At 43.6% G+C, this 17,306-nt stretch overlaps 1 protein-coding gene across 5 annotated transcripts in view; it reads right to left on the bottom strand.

Moving 5' to 3' along the window:
* Nucleotides 1-13,369, bottom strand: part of csmd3b (CUB and Sushi multiple domains 3b) — a 281,884-nt gene extending 268,515 nt beyond the window's left edge. For all 5 annotated transcript variants that reach the window (XM_037473628.2, XM_037473629.2, XM_037473630.2 and 2 more), the window contains exon 1: nt 12,736-13,369. In XM_037473628.2, coding sequence (XP_037329525.2) covers nt 12,736-12,985 — 250 coding nt within the window. In that variant the 5' untranslated portion in view covers nt 12,986-13,369. The remainder of the gene's footprint in view (nt 1-12,735) is intronic.
* Nucleotides 13,370-17,306: the final 3,937 nt, after the last annotated feature.

Here is a 17,306-nt window from a genome sequence, read left to right as displayed (position 1 = left end):
ACACCCGCCTTGTCAAAACTGAATGTGACAGCTTGTTCTCGGTACTCCTCAAAGCCTGCAAGATATAAGACAGAGTTCCACAATGCCATTACCAGAGCAGAGTTCACACTCTTCAAACACTTCACATTAACTCGCATTATTCCATCATCAGTGTTGACACTGTCTTCCCAGTTCCCTCCCGCAGATTTGTGTGACTTGCTCAAGGACCCTTAAGCAGGCAGGGTACTTGCTAAAACAGGCACTTAAACTCAGGTGGTGCTCAAATTCCAACACGCTCGTTTACTGCACGCCAACCAACTCCATCATTTTACAAAATGTTCTGTATACGTATTACCTTGTATTCAACGCCATGCTCGTAAGGGAATCTTCTAAATATAGACTTTAATTTGCCTCAATTATAACCAAATTATTGTTGAGGTTTGTTCTATTTACCTCAATGCCAATTTTTACAAATTTTTCACATTAGAAAATAATACTAGTACCCATGTTTCCTATAATATAATCTATAAACCGAGGTTGAAAACAAACAAAAAAACATAGTTATTGCAGAATTATATGAGGTTAGATCTAAACTGAAGCAGATTAGGCGGTTTAGTCTTGGAAAGCCTGATGCTACATTTGTATTTAGTCCATACCAGGGTTCGAAATGACTTAGGACTCTTGGGGGGTCCCCTAAAATGTAACTATAAAAAATACTGAAGACTACCTTGCTACACTATATACTGCAGGCAAAATTATATTGACATATTTTGAAGGTGGGATAATCGTCTTGAGATGTTTTTCATGGTTTAAAATCATCAACTAAATCCGTGCAGGTCAACCTGTGACTCTCCATAGCTCACTGCGTAGAGAAGTGGGCCTGTTGGCTTTAGGATGTTTTGACCCACGGGGTTCGAATCCCGATCGCTCCGATCTTTTTTTAAATATATTTTCTTAAATACATGTTTTCATACGTGGTTGTGATGGTAGTGCTCACTTATAGAATCGTGACAGCTGCAATGGATTTGTGATGCGTTTTGTAGATTTTCAGATTTTCATGTTTGTGAATGTGCTGCTGTTAGCTGGAGGGTTGTTTGTCTTCATACACGTACAGCAAGAAACTTTGGCAAACGCACTCTTCTAATCATTATGTTACACTGGGTATCTAAGTTAGTTAATGCAACTTTTGATATAGGAACACCAACTCCAAATATTTACTATAATAAGCAATTATTATGGAGATATAAACATAATCGAAGCACACAGGATTTTCATGAGGGATTTCACTTTTTGTGAGGCTTCGTTTTTGCCGCGTTCAACAATAACCTACGTGTCTGCGCCATAGACCACAACAACAATCTGTGATGCTATTAGCTGCCCTGATCGCTGCCCAATCGCGCTAGGAAATACAGAATTAATTATTGTTATGAATATTAAACATCACCGAAGACCTTTTCACAATCATTTTTAATGTTAAAAATATTTGTCAGGGACCCCCCACAATCTAAAAATAAATTCTTAGGGGGTCCATAAGACTTATAGGGGGTCCGGGACACCCCCAGACCTCCCTCATTTCAAACCCTGGTCCATACTATTTCTAATACAATGCCAAATGTGAATTTTACATAACCATTATATGTAGGAAACGAGACAAAAAACTCCCCAAAAAGTATTGTGCTCTGTTCTGTAAATATACTGTATTCTCTGTGCACAAAATCCATAGGAGATAGATGAAGTTGTCCTGCAGCTCTGTTTATGATAATTGCATTGCCTCCTGTTTGAAAATTGGCTAACAAGCACAAGTTATTGGTTTGCTGTGCTGTGCAGAAGCAGAGCATAAAGTTTGGTACTAATCTATAGCTCACAAGTACTGGACTTAAACCCAACATAAATATCAGCCATTCACATCTAAATCATAGCAATGTATCAGGGAAAGTCAGTTATCGCCCCTAAAGGCTGAAGTAGACGGGTCAGTAAAAAATACAAATCCAAAAGGAATACATTTACATACTTTTTATGGAAAGATCAAACCTTTTCCCCTCTAGAGGACTAAAAATAATGTGATGTAAATGTAGCTGGATTACTACTTCATCCAATACTAGTCAACAATTAGCATAACATCAGCATACGGAACAGGGGCTTTAATAAACAGAAACTTTGTTTATGACCCACTTCCTTTGAAAATTCATCAGGCTCTCACAAACATTTAAAGTACAAATGAACACATGAATGGAAGATCCATATAATCTATAATCCTTCATTGTCATTATTTTTGCCTTTTATTTCAACTGTTATTGCAAAAGCAATAAATCATTGAACTTGGTTAACAGCGTACCCAGATTTGCACTAGAGGAGTCCTTTATGTTAAACACTGCATGCATAGGCAAATGGTAACAAATTAATATTTAAATTTTGGTGACTGGAGTTTTGTAAATGTTCCAATCCTGTTACAATTTACAGCAAAAGTGGCATTCAAATCAGAAAAGGTTGATAAGAGAAATGCTTGCTCAGTTGCAAAAAAAAATATTACATTATTATTTATTCATATAATACATTCAGAGAAAAAAATTCTGTTTTATCTGAGGTCATCACCTGTTTCATCATTGTCCCTCTAAGCGCTGCGTGAGATGAAATAAAGTCACACAGAACACAAAGCGTAAACCTATAGAAATCTGAGCAGAGATGCTTTGTGGACTGCTGCTTGGATGCTTTTTGTGAAGTAGCAGAAGAGTCCTTCTGTGTGAAGCGAGCCAGAACAAATGTCTCTTGAATGCAGTGACATCTGTGACACATGTGGAGTCCAAGGTCCCTTATGTTTGACTGGATTTTAATTATGTTGATTTCTGTTGCATCAAGGACCAGCACTTCAAATCCAGTTATCTTTCAACCGCTTTTATCCTTTCAGCTTTCTCTTTCTTTTGATCTCAGAAACTAATTTCAGCCCAATCTTTGCCAGGCATTTGGGCATTGACAAGTACTTAGAATAGCATGTTTGTTGGAGGACATAAACACTAAATTACCTTCAGAAGATCAGCAGTAATGTGAAAATATCACTTGAAAAGGGAGAACTGCTTTAGCACGATACTGCGTGTGGCCTTGGTTTAAGACAATATCGACAATGTTAATATCCTACGAACCGTACTATGTTTAGAAGTAGGTTTGATAATACTATATACTACTATACTATATACCTATCTATTTGTTTCTTTTTTACAAGAGGTTCATACAAGACAGACTCGACATCGAGTCGAGTCCAGATGCAATTCGTCGGAATCAACCCAGGTGTGGATCACAGGTGCAGCACCAGGAGCAATTCGTATCCAATAAACACCTAATCAGACACTTACAACACAAGATTCTGCTCATCGTTGGAAAACATCGTATCAATCAATAGAACGCAATCAAATGGGATTGTTAATTTAGGCCTTGTTTTGTCAATCTCTACTGCTCTTGTACAAAAGGAAAGGAAAAAATACAAATAACCTTCTCAGACACTTCAACATGTAACAACAGGAGATGACAGATGGGGGGTGGTGTGTGTCCTGTGGGGTCAGGTCCGAATGTGAAGGTGTGGTCGAGTGCCTGCCCTCTGTCTGACCCACTGACTCCGGGTGAGAGGGGTAGGGAGACACTTGAGTGAGGCAGAGAGAGAGACAGAGGGAGGAGTAGGGTCAGGCTGTAGGGGCAGACGAGGTGACGGTGTCTAAAGATCAAAGCACTTACTGTTAATCCAGCGCAACATCCAGCTGGGCTTTTGTCTCAGAGCAGCACAACATCACATCCAGGCTTTCTCTGCTTGCAAACTTAATTTACCCAAAAACCAAAGTAAGTTTGTTCATCTCAATAACATAATTATTGTATGAATTCATTGTGCCTTCGTACCGGCGCATAGCAGCAAAAATTGCTCTTGGGCAGCACACACCAACACAACTCGGGCCCGTGAGAGGAGCTGTGTCGGCTTTTTGGAGGGTTTTAGGTTTTAGATCAGAAAATGATGAACGTTTGTCGGTCCGCTGGTATTGCCTCTAGTGGCAACACTAGCAGCCACAAAAACAGTGACCAACGAGGGGTGAACAGCTCTTCAGGTGGCCGGCGCTCCTTTTCGATGTCAATGAATTTATGTGTTTACTCGATAATACTGTGATGAATTTTTGGCCATACCGCCCAGCCCTACTACGAGTTATTCAAATGTACACATATGAAATGCAACAGTAGCTGTCTTGGTTAACGTCCCTGCCCTGCAGAGGTGTCCTCCTTTTGGAGCATGCTGGTGGTCACCCATGCGTGAAAGCTTTAGAAAGCGGCAATTTGAAGTGAAGACTTGCACTAAACACTGATGTAAAAATAGGACTTTTAGACTGCACGGCCTCTTGGGAGTCATTTTATTGCCAACAATGCAGGACCAGTTTCCTTTCAAGTATATTTTTTTTGGAGAGGTGTTTGACTATATGTTGATGCATAGGATTTAGAGACAGTTATTACTTCGAGCAAAGGAGAGGAGAGGAGAGGGAAAGGAGAGATGTTAGGTAAGCAGGTGACAGCAGTAGCCCCCCAGCTGTGAACTGAGTGCGCCGAGAACCAGCCTGACAGGGCCTGCTGGGGAAATGAGTCTTCTCTGGGAATGGAGCAGACAGGCACACAACTGTGCGTCCACACACACACACACACACACACAGAAAGGTATGCTGGACACGTAAAGACACACACATACATAGGCCGATTGAACGACGGTACAAAAAGGCTCCTAAGGCTCACGTCTCAGACAGGAAATGCATCATCACTTTGGAAGGAAACGCATCACCTGCAGAGCTCTGACACTCTTTGCCAATAAGTCTGCAGGAGGAGACCAGAGTGTGTGAGCAGTTAAATAGTCCCAATACGTTCCAGCTTGCATGGGTTTAGACATGTGAAAAATATAAATAAAAGTAAATAAAAGAAAGATAAATATTGGTTTAGAGCTAGTGTGTGTGTGTGTGTGTGTGTGTGTGTGTGTGTGTGTGTGATGTCTGCTGACAGCCATGTTTCTGTGGGTTAGGGCCACATGGGCATACCTGTCATCACACACCAGGTCAAAGCACATAAACACGAAAAACTGCTCGTGTTGGCTCTGTGTCTTTGTCTTACTTCCCTGTAGTCTTTCACTATGAAAGATATGGTGTATGAAATGGAATGATTAAACCAAGTAGAACACTTGATGTGTTTTTTTAAAAATTCAACTTTGATACATATTTGATCATTAAATGTGTGTGAAACAGCCAAGATTAGTTGGGTTCGCGGAGGGTTGTTTTGCCTAAAAAAACAAATTACCTTTGTGCCTTCATGCATGCGTCATGTGTATCTGCGTCCTGTGTATTTGTGTTTTGTGCAGTTGGCCGTGTCCCCTTTTGTTGTATCGACGCTGGATGGATATTCAATGATGATTTTGTTTTCAACAAATGTAAAAGGAATTCTTGGAAATATCAAATAAATAATCAAACCCAATTACTTTAGCTAATTATTTGTAGGTCCACTTAAGCCTCTTAAATAATGCATAAAAAAGGTCTCATTTCATAAATGCGTCTAGCCTATTATGTTAAAGTCAACAGAACAAAAAATAGTTTATTTTGTGACATTAGCAGACAATAAACTAGTTACATATTCTATTTTCCCCTGATAATTTTTTTTTTTGGCACATCTTTTGTCTTTTTTTGTGTGTGAGTGAATTGCATCGCTGATTGATGTACTATACTATCAGCTGGAATGATCTCATGTTCACATTGTTACCGTGGTAACAGTCTGATATAAGAGCAGAGCACGGAAACATTGAATGTTAGAAGAAAATATTTTAAAATGTGTGTAATTACAGCAGATAAAGAAACGGAGCGTGTTCAATTGTGCGATGACAGGTCTCGCACAAAAGGAGTGAACGACATGTTCAATTATAATGACAGATTAAAAAGCGTAGTTTAAACATGTTTAATGGTGATAGCACATCATGAGCACTTTATTTCATCTTTGTGAATAAATACGATCAGTGCTGCTACATGAAGTGCACATTATCGCCTATACAAATTTGCATGCATCTGTGGAGGAATATCGATTAAGGAGCTCACAGTTAAAATTACATGAGGTGAAGATGCCATTTAAAGTTATTTGCAAATAGTAAGATGAAGAGTTGCCAGGGGTATGCAGTCTACTCAAATTAATTAAAAGGGAAAGATTTGGTACTTCCAACAATGCTGTGCGTGAACCATTTGTCATCCATTAAAATAATTATTGCAACCCACAAATGCCAATAAATAGGAGTATGATTATTGATGCAATGTATTTATTAGAATTTTGGGTTGCGTCAACTTTACGATTTTTATCAACTTATTTTTCCCTTGACTAACATCAGATATCCATAAGGTAATAAAGACACAAGCTGTGAACCTAATGAGTACAAATCAAAAGCAGAGTGACAGAACTGGCACCAAATGTATTCAGCTCAAGTTAATCTTAGTTTCCGTGATATTCAGTCCGTGGCGCTTTTCAATGGCTATATATAATCTGCATTATTTCTTTTCAGTTCTGTTGTTGCGTTCTCGTATGAAATCCCTGTCTGCTGTGTTCTCACCATGAGAGCACGCAGCCATTAAGGGCATCAGAAATCTCCCCGGTGACGGCCTGACGGGGACAGACTGTCACCGGGGATCGGACCTCTGGCCGACATTTCAGTTGATACGCCCAGAGGTCCATGCAGAAGGAATCCTATATAGGCTATTTTCCATCACTGATGAAATAGCTCCTCCTTTACAGGCTGCGTTTCCTGTGTCTTGACAAGGACTAGAGCAACTCACACACACACACACACACACACACAGGGAGCAGCAGCTGGATAGGAAACGGTCCGCCTTTGTTAATTTATCATCCGTCTTTCCTGTAACCTGCTCCTGTAACAAGTGTGTGCGTGGGCTTGTGTGTTTACCGCCTCAACCTCGGGGTATCACAGGCTCTCTTTATGTGCGCAACGTATTTCTGTATATTTAATCGTATGTGTGTGTGTGTGTTGGTGTGTGGGTGATGTTTGCGTAAGTGCATGTGCCCACACAACCTGTTCCTGTCATGTCTACTTCTAATCATCTTTGAAATAATGAAGAAGATGTGGAAGACTGACAGTTGGTGCTCGCATGTGCAATGCGTTACCGTGTGTCTGTTTGTGTGTGCGTGTGTGTGTTTGAGGGTGTACACACAAAAACCCTTTGTCATGTGGCCCCTAAAGTCACCTTCTCAGTAATTGTGAAGAAGAAGAAGAAGAAGAAAGCCTTGAATCTTGTCTTTGTTGGAACACTCGGTTGCGATTCAAGCGGTGCAAAAATTGCGTGTATATGTCCGCATTTGTGTATTTCTTGGAATTCTGGGGCAAACACACACAATAATAGTAGTCTCAGAGACAAAACCAATCAGGAACGCATTAAAAAATATTCTTAGACAATTAGAATTCCATGATCTTGCAAGTTAGTCCATGGCAGAGCCATCTTTGCTGATGGCTCCTGTGAGATGCCGCCAAGTCTTTACATTTTGATGAATTTAATTTAATGAAGGCTGATACTTACTACACTGTAAATGCACATTTGAACAAGACCTTGGAGGAAAAGAGCAATTGTATATAAAAAGCAGTTATAGATCCACAGGGCCCGGAAACAGCTGGAACAGCCCGCTGGACTGCAGCATCTCTTTAGCCCATTTTGCCTGGCGAAATTATCACCTCTTTCAATTTAGCCCCCTGTTCAATACGCACAAGCTGGCACCCCTAAAATCATAGAAAGCTAAAATACGCAAGTACATTCGTCTCTCTAGTAATTCAAAAACACATCACCCTGATGGCAATCTGTGCGGAGGAATTAATTATGCACCGTGTGTGTTGGCTGAGAGAGGAAACAAACATTCAAGATTAGCAGAGCTGAACGCACTGAGCAGCCACCTATTACAATTAACACTTTTAACAAATCCCCCAGGGACAGGGGCTGGAGGCAGGAGAGGGGAGAGAGGGGAAGGCAAAGGGAAAAGGGATGAAAGGAGGAAGGGGAGAGGAGAGATGTAGGGATGTGAGAGAGGGGGTGATTGGAAATCCAGCGGTGAATGTGGGTTGGAGGAGGCAGGAGAAAAGAAGAATGGGCGAGTGGGGCTGGAGGAAGATGGATGAAGAGAAAAAGAAATTGTATCGAGCAGCCAAAGTATCAAGGATAAGAATACACGCAGCAAAAACATTGCTCATTACTCAACGGGGAGTTTCCCAGTGCAGCTACTCCAGTAGCACAAAAAAAAAATGGTAGGAGACAGAGAGGGACAACTGAGATTGCAATGCCCTCTAATGTTGGGAAATATCAATGGCTTCAGATTTTTTTTTTTAAGAATTATGAAACAACGCACACCCGCACTTGCTCTGAGGGTTAATAGCCACCTCTATCCAAATAATGACATTCATAGATAACTATTTTGCATCCGGAAAAATAGCTTACAGGCAATATTAATGCTGTCCAGATTACCATCAGAAAAAAAGGTTGCAATAAAAATGATCACTGTTAACATATTTTGCATATTCGGCCTGTTGATACTAAACCAGATGTTCATATTGAAAGTGTCATCACAATCTTCAGTGCCAAGTTTATCCTCTGGATCTCCGCTAACAATACTTGAGATAGGTGGCTTCATTTTGAAAAGTTAAACCCTAGTTCCACTGCAGGAAATATTTTGCTTTTGGTTCAAACATTTAAATTTCAACATTAGCTTGAATAATGACCCCAAATGGGACTTGTGTCCTAGAGGTATGATAACAAGGAAAGAAAAACGGCAATTACACATTCACTCCATCGTGGGCAGGGAAAGCTAGAGAGGATTTGGTGAATGAAAGTCAAGAGGGACAGATGAGGAGAGAACCTGGTTGAGACTGCAATGGGATGAAATGAAATAACTGAAGTGGCGTATGCCTGATGGGTTACAATCACCCTGGTCCCATACCACCTTGAACTTTCCCTCTTTTCCTTCGCTCTTACCCTGTAAGTCAAAAGTATTTATATGATCAAGCGGCTGACTGCGACAGACATATCTCGCTCCCCGAGAAGCCAGCCATAAAACCACGGGATTAAGTGTGCGTTAGAGTCTGCGGTGCGCTAATGGTCCGCGCGAGAGTGCTTTTTTTTTTTTTTTTTGCCTCCAAGCTCCTCGTTAAACCTCGTTATTAATTGTGCGTAGAATATCAATCGATAGTTGACAGCAGAGAATGATGACCAAAATACTCCGTCGGTAGCTAACACAGGTAGAAGATTAGAGGGCGGGGTAATAATGGACAAGATCAATCAATGACTAAATGATTAAAGCTGGACTTGTCGTCAGCGCCAATCAATCTCTGATACCCAGAGACGGGTTATAAAGGCTAGTTGGAGGAGCATTCCACGCTGATGACCAGATTAAATTACGCTACCGAAGGGATGACTGATGCTTTTCGGTTCAGCCATGCTGCAGAAACAAGGCCCTGCATTCACACGGCTTCGTGTATTTATGAATTAAATGAGGCATTTTTTCGCCCCAGGGTTTAATTACTTGGTCACATGCGACGGACCAGCTTTGACAACCTGTTTGAATCCCTAAGCCCACAGGTGACCACGAATGGATTACACGACTGTCCAAAAGACAATTAGTGCTCGCGGATTGATCCGTGTTAGTCCTTTGATTGAGTGCTGGAGAAATCCACACCGTCAGTAAACCTGGGACACAGCTCATCTTTCAGAGGCGGAGGCGGAAATGCGCTCCAACATAGACGCGCCGCAAAGGTGCAGGTTGTGAGGTCAGAAGACGCTCTCGGTCTTCATTCCGACAGGCTGAATGTAGCCAAGAATACACTTGAGAGCCCGGGAGACGGTAAGAAATGTGTGTGTGTTTCTTTTTGTCATGTGTGGATGTGCGCACATGTGCGATTGAGTATGTTTGGTGAGTAAATTAAGCCTCAGGAGCCACGGGACAAATCTGACAGACGAGTGGAAGAGTTTGCAGCCCGGAGGAGAGATGAGAGCACAGAAGAAGTGCTGAGCAGAGGAGAGGAAAACAGAGGGGCAGGGGACAGGAGAGGAGGGGAGGAGGGAGGGGGGGGGAGGTGGCTAAGCTGAGCGGAGCAGCGGGGGGAGCAGATGAAACAGACACGAGGGGGCTTTGGGCGGGGCGGGGGGGTATGAAACATACAACGATTTTTTTTGTGAAAATTAGACTCTTTGTAAAATTACGATGCATTCAAAACCGCACAAACACACACACACACACACACGCACGCGCACGCACACAACAAGGGGGCATGTTATAATAGCCTGTCGGATTGGGCGAGCCAGATTGCTGGAACCTCTCATCAGAGCCCCTCCAAAGACCTCATTTTATCACACCAAGACTTTGTGTCGCCCCTCAATTAGAAGGCGGTGTGATGAGGGAAGGTGCGACCTCTTTGGAGACCGTGCCGTATGTCAGTGTCAAAAGTGTTAAGCAACTTGAGAAATTAGCGCGTTTTTTTGTCCACTGGCTTCAGCGGTGTGTGAATCCATTAACGCCCATTTCATTACTTTACCTTTCAGATTGGTATTTAGAATAGAATTGTAGGTCCATACAATGATTGGTTGCCCGCCAAGGGCCAGTAGAGTGGACTAATTCACCGGCCACAGCCAAAATGCACAAGCATTTGGCTGCCGGGCTGCTTTTAATTTTGCAGCCTCTTTTTAAAGCCTCGGTCCCCAAAATGTCAGCATAGATCAAGGGGACATTTAATTACACATTTTTCTACCTTTCTTTCCAGCCTTGAAGCAAAGACACCCCCCATTTATTTGGGTTCTATTTTTTCCATTTACGCAGCTACCTTTGACATTTTATTAATTTTCTTGAAATTTACATTTAGCTTAAAAGTGGAGCCAAACTAGAATACACCACACTCCCACCAGCAGACTTTCAGAACGAATCTGACGCTAGGAGGTTTCTCTGCCACGAGGAGATCAGTGCCCAGATATGTGCCCCAAAGGGTTTCAAATTAGATCTGTTGTGCCCGAGGAAATCACACTGTTCTCGTCTCCATGTTGGACAGACTGAAAAAAGACACCATACCAAAAAAAAAAGGGGGGGGGGGCTTTAAGTGAAGCTACAGTCAGTAGGAGTGGAAGGCCAAGTGTCTGAAATGTTTTGTAAGTGTCACTGAAGGAATCCATTGTATTCCTGCTCAGTCCGCTTACACATGATCTCCCTACAGTGGAGGGTCACCCAGACTCTACAATGACAAATGCTTCTCGTGGTCTCCACAGCAGGTGTTGGAGGATTCGCCTGAAACTATTGACAAAACAACACAAACTCCACCTCTTTGCTCGCCAGACCTCAACCCGAAATGTCATAATAAGACCTAAGCAACTTGGCTCGGAGCTGCCAGAAGCTCAAAAGAGTCGCTTTACACTTGGCCTTTCTCTTCCTTATGAATTATTTCTCTGTTCTTTTGTCACTCAACGCTCCCCCTTCTTTCCTCTCCTCCTGCCTCACATCCTCATGAGTCAATTTTCCTCCTCCCTGTACATTTTTTACTCCTCCACTCCGTCCTCTTCTCCTTTCCTCTAGTCAAGATACATTGATGAATAGTTTTCATACCATTGAAGCCTAACCTGATGCAGCATTGATTGTGTTTGCATCAGTACAATCAGTACGTGTGTGTGTGTGTGTGTGTGTGTGTGTGTGTGTGTGTCAGTGTCAGCTCACACATTGTCAGTGGGTTCATACATCACTTCTGATAAACTAAAAATGGGAAGCAGAGGAAGAAGTTGCAGACTTACCAAAAAGAAAGTGTGAGAGACGGAGCACTGAATATTTTAACATTTTATTTCTCCCAAAAAGGAAAGAAGGGGAAACCCTGTGTATGGTGTGTGTGTGTGTATGTGTGTGTGTGGGAGAGGGGGGTGGGGGGGGGGGGGAAGGGAGATGCCGCCATTATATAACATTATAAGTATGAGTATACAATTAAGCCTATAGTGGCAGATATTTGGGAATAAAATGCTGTGTAAGGCTTCAGGTTTCATCACGATAAACCACTCACGTTCTCACACACACACACACACACACACACACACACGCACGCACTTTGGTATAAGCAGCTCACGTTCTCTGCCACAGCCCAAGGGCTACTGCAAGAATATTTATTGGCTAGCAGCTCAATGGCTGTATTGAAGAGTAGGATGAAGAGAGAGAGAGAGAGGGAGAGAGAGAGAGAGGGAGAGAGAGAGAGAGAGGGAGAGAGAGAGAGAGAGCAAGCTGAAAATGAGGAGAGAGGGAAAGAGGCTGTTGCCGGTTCAAGCCTTCTCCCCCCCTCATCCTCCCTAGAAGCCCATTTCTACTTCTCTTTCCTCCGCAACACACCACACATCCACGCGCGCGCACACAAGCATCTCCCCTCTCACTCACACACATGCAGGGACACCTCACAGATCCTCACACGCACGCAGACGCGCACACACAGACCCCAAAACACGCACACGCTCCCCCCCCCCCACAGGCGCACACAAGAAGCAGCATCTTTCGTTTTTACCGCAGAAGAAGAAAAAATAAACTCAGCACGCAGTCTCATTCAAACTGCAAGTGTGCACGTGAGGGCGTTTATGGCACTGCGTGTGAAGTGCCCTTATGACAGTGCGCTTGTGTCTGTGTCTGTGTGTGTGTGTGTGTGTGTGTGTGTGTGTGTGTGTGTGCGTCTGTGTGTGTGTGTGTGTGTGTGTGTGTGTCGCATACCTTCCGCGCGCAAGGAGAGCGAGCTCAGAACCAGACTCCACAGAAAACAGCGCATCACCGTCATCCTCCCGCTGGTCCCTCTCATCCTCCTCTTCGTCGTCCCCCTCTTCATCCTCCGCTGTGGCGACCCGGGGTGCGCGAGACAGCGGCCCGTGCCGCTATTGGTATTATTGGTATTAGTGTTATTATTAACAGCAATACATCTTGCGCGAGCCGAGCGCGAGCCCTCTAAGCTCTCACCGGGCCGCATGCTGCTTCACATCCAGAAAAACGGAGGGAGGGAGAGGGAGAGAAAAAGAGAGAGAGGCAGAGTGAGAGAGAGAGAGGAAGGGGGGGTGAGAGAGAGAGGAAGACAGAAAGAAGAACGTTTTCTTTTTTTGCCTTCTCCTGCTATCACGGACTAGATATATCCTTCATACCGCCCAAATGAATTGAGTCCACGATGCACGCGGAGGGGCAGAGGGAGCGATGGGACGGGGACACAGGTTGTCTCGCTCTTTAAATCCACTCTCTGACGAAAGAGTGACAGGGAGCCATGGCAAGCTTCAAATCCACAGCGCCTCCGGGCTGTATCCCCCTCTTCATAAAGAAATATCCCGCTCTCTGTTTGCCCCCCCTCCAACACCACCACCACCACCTCCGTCCCCGTTCCCCTCCCCCCCCCCACTACCACCCGCCCGCCACTCCGTCAAAGCCGATCTCCTCCCGTGTCCCTTTGCAGAGTGTGGATCTCCTTTCCTCCGCGTCTCTTGCGTAAACAAAAGAGAAAAGTCCGATGTGCGGTGTTTCTGCTCCCCTTGGTGTCTCGAAATGTCCAGTGGTGTTTCTTTGTATTTCTTTTAGTGGCCGCAAAACGCTCCTCTCATCCTCCCCATCAACTCCCGACTTGTGCGTCCGTCAATCCTTCCTGTCCTCCTCGTCCTCCCGTCCCCTCACAAACAGCCGCGAGGAAAACGTTGCATCTTCGACCCTCCTGAAAGAAGACAAAATAAATCACCCTCCAGCCGGTGCACCGTCCGTCTGACTTACTCTTTGCGCGAGCGCCACTGTCACTCATCCCTTTCCATCTCCTTACAGAACACGCAGAACCGGCGCTCGCTCGATGCGTGGAGGCAGTTCTCCTTCAGCTCTCCGTCCCAGTCCGACGAGGAACAGATGGAATGACAATCGCTGTGGTTGTCAGAAACCAAAGGCGACACGTATCACCCCCGCCTTTGCCTGGTGGACTTGGGTCTGCTCTCCCTGCTGGTGCGTCTCTTCCTTCTCCCCCCGTCTGTACGGAAATGCTGCCTTCAAGGGCTGCGCGTAAGCTCCCGCTTCGAATCACGTGCTTTCTCCTCGGAAATTATAGCACGGAGTAGACTGATAAGTAGGCTGTTGATTGGTTGGATGGATCATTTTGAGCATGCAGAGGTTTTGTCCGCGTCGTTTGCTGTTGCAGCAACTGTGAGCTCGAAAAGCAGGGGCGTCCACTGTCCCAGGGGAATGGGCGCATGCCCAAACTTAGGGATGTCCAAATTGGAGTAACACAGAGGGAAGGACAAAACCAAAGCCTCATTCAAACCAGAAGAAAAACATATGAGAAGAAAGGCACTGCCCTTTAGCAGTGACCACACGTTGAGCTGTGTCCAATAGTCACACGGACTAACCAATTATGGTTTGTCCGGCACCGCTCATTGATCTACATGTCTACTGAAACCAAATCAATACAGGGCTTTGGGATTTGGTGGCACACGATCGACGCAGACGCAAATCCATTTGTTATGTGAAGTCAGGCTGTTTGAGTTCTTCATGGAAATTACAGATTTTCTGGTCAATGTTTGTGATTGTTAAGCTGTGATACATTTCAGCTGTATGTTAGCTGCAACAGCTTCTGCTGTAACATCAACCCAAACCACGAGAACATGAGGAAATTCAGTAAAGCATCAACAGTTGTTGCCATATTCACATTTCATATGAGTCATATTAGCTCCTCGTCCCCTAATGTAATATCTTGGCAACTATGTGTTATCCTGAAAACTTGTTGGGACCATTTGCCTCGTTGTGTTTGCAGCATTGGTACCTTGCTGCAATCCAAACGGTATGTCATTCAAAAACATGCCCGCAGTAATAGGGAAGATATGAAGAATCCTGCCGTCTGTCTTCAAACTCAAAGTAGTACCACATATTTCCGTTTTATTGAAAGCAGAATTGCAATGAACGTAAAGTAATTGTCTCGTCTCCTTTTCCTTCGTCTGTCTAAACACACAGGCACCTCATTGACGCTCTCAAAAGTACGGGGGCAAACGTTTAAATGGCGTAAGGGTTCTAGCTTTTAAAAGAGAATGGTGAGTGGTGAGTAACAACAAAAAGCCTGAGTGTCACTGTGAACTTAAACATGCTTGACAAGTATAAAAGATCAGTCTGGTAAATAGATACTCTTCATATTACTCGTTACCTTGAGTTTGCCAGCAGATAACTTCATGGTTTAGGCAAAGGGGAGCTTACTTTTTTTCTCTAATCAGCAACAAAGTTGCATGCTATTGTCATAAGATAACCAAATGTGCCACACCATTTATAATAATGTAAATTATTTTACAATAAACAGTGCAATTCAAACTGTAATTTGAGGTGTGGGTTCTAAGATTTAACTGAATTAACTGTCACGTGAATCTATTTTTCACATTCATAAAATTTGCATTTACCCTCGGAGGAAGCCGTGGTATCAGAACCCATCTCTGACCATCCGTTAGTGGCTGCACCGCATGTGGTTTTGCTCCAACGTGATGAATGGAGGGTCAGAGTCGGGAGGATGTTGAGTCTATGAACTTGAGGCTGTTTGAGTCGAGAGAGATTGGAGCTGCTGGGTGTAACTACAGGAAATCTCACCGTTTGCACAAATGAGATCGAGAGCGTTTTAATTACATTGAATTATAACTGCTTTGCTATTACTGAAATTGAATTGGCGAACATTGTTGGATACGAGTTGATTTCATTTTATAGAATTTGTTTTCATCAAATCATGATTTTATTTTCTTGCATTTAATTTAAGCTGTAATTTATCTTCTTTGGCTCGAAATGAAATGTTTATTATTTTAATTTATTAAAGTAAATTCCCACCATAACCAACCAACTGTACACAGGACTATGTAAAAAACACACAATTTGCAGTCCCCACCAAAAGAAATGCACTTAGCAAGACCAATCCAAACACTTGAATTTACAAAAAGTACAACTCAACATATCTAACATCACTTTCGATCGAAATTTGAATGAAGTGTTGTCACTGATCAGCCCCAAGGGAAACATGCAAATCTCATTTCTCATTTATAAAACCAGTCATGTTATTGGTCAATTTCATTTCCATCGCAAAAACAAAGTCCTCCACAGTGCCTCTGATTTGTTGACCACTTGTTGCCCGTCTGAGTGCAGATTCAGTGCAATCTACAGCATTTATGTGCTGGTGTGCTGAAGAGTGTTTGTGTGCAAAATCAGTCAATGTAATATCCTCACAGGTGTAGCCGTATAAATGTGCCTGTGTGAGGGTTATTGACAATATGTGTGTGTGTGTGTGTTTGGGTGTGCGGAAACTGCTCCCACACAATCCCTTAAAGCACTCTTCTGCCATCTACAGGCACAGTCTTTTTCCCCTCTTGTCCCTCCCTCTTTCTGCCCATCACGAACCTGGTGTTAATCATACTGGCGTCATCTAAATATTCCCTGCATGCCATGGGAGCGCATGCTGTGCACACTGTCTGTATGGATGTACCTCGCTCCACATGTGCATCAAATCCACTGTGTGCAGATTTGTGGGACATACACTGACTTTACGTCTGCATGTTGCTTTCAGAAATCAATAAGCCATATGTGAGGTTTGTGTCCTGTGAGAGAGAAAGAGAGGAGAGTGCGAGGAAGAGGGCAAGGGAGGGAGGGGTGTGAGGTGGAAGATATGGAGAGGGTGTGAAAGCGAGACGAGAGGGAAGGATATAGGAATATAAGAGAAAGAGAGACCCAAGAGACGGGACATGAGCAAAGAGATGAGGGAAGGCAGTGAAACAAGGAGAGGCAAAATGAGTATGAGACAAGAGAGTGAGGAAAAAGGGAAAGTGGGAAGGAGGCACAGAGAAAAAAGGCGAGTAAGAGGAAGAAAGACAGAAAAAAACAGGTAAAGGAAGAAAATGGGAGGTACAAGATGTAAAACATTCAGGGTAGAGAATTGTGGACATGGAGTATAGGGGGAGGAGGACAGAGATGGGGGATGGGCCTAAAAATGAATGGAAATCTATGTGTGGAAGGGCAAGAGAAAGGTGAAGGAATCAGGGGGTCGAGCTGGAGAGACTTGCATGAGTTAAACACTTTTCTGAATGCTTCTTTTGCAGCCATCCTGAAAGACACATGTGATGTAGTGCAGCATGTCCTAGAAACCCAGGAAACTAGGGTCCACTTTACATACTTTACTCATCTTACTGTATATTGAGCCTCATCCAGCTGCCCACACTGCGAGCAGGTAGTGGCATCAGAATAATGTTGTTCACAGAACTGATCCCATCAACTTGACCTCTGTGGTGGTGGGCGTGGTTTTGGCTCGGCTG

Source organism: Pungitius pungitius, chromosome 17 (genome assembly GCF_949316345.1).
Source record: "Pungitius pungitius chromosome 17, fPunPun2.1, whole genome shotgun sequence".
Taxonomy (NCBI): Eukaryota; Metazoa; Chordata; class Actinopteri; order Perciformes; family Gasterosteidae; genus Pungitius; species Pungitius pungitius.
The sequence above is the reverse complement of the archived record's forward strand: the minus strand, read 5'-3'. Positions and strand labels throughout refer to the sequence as shown.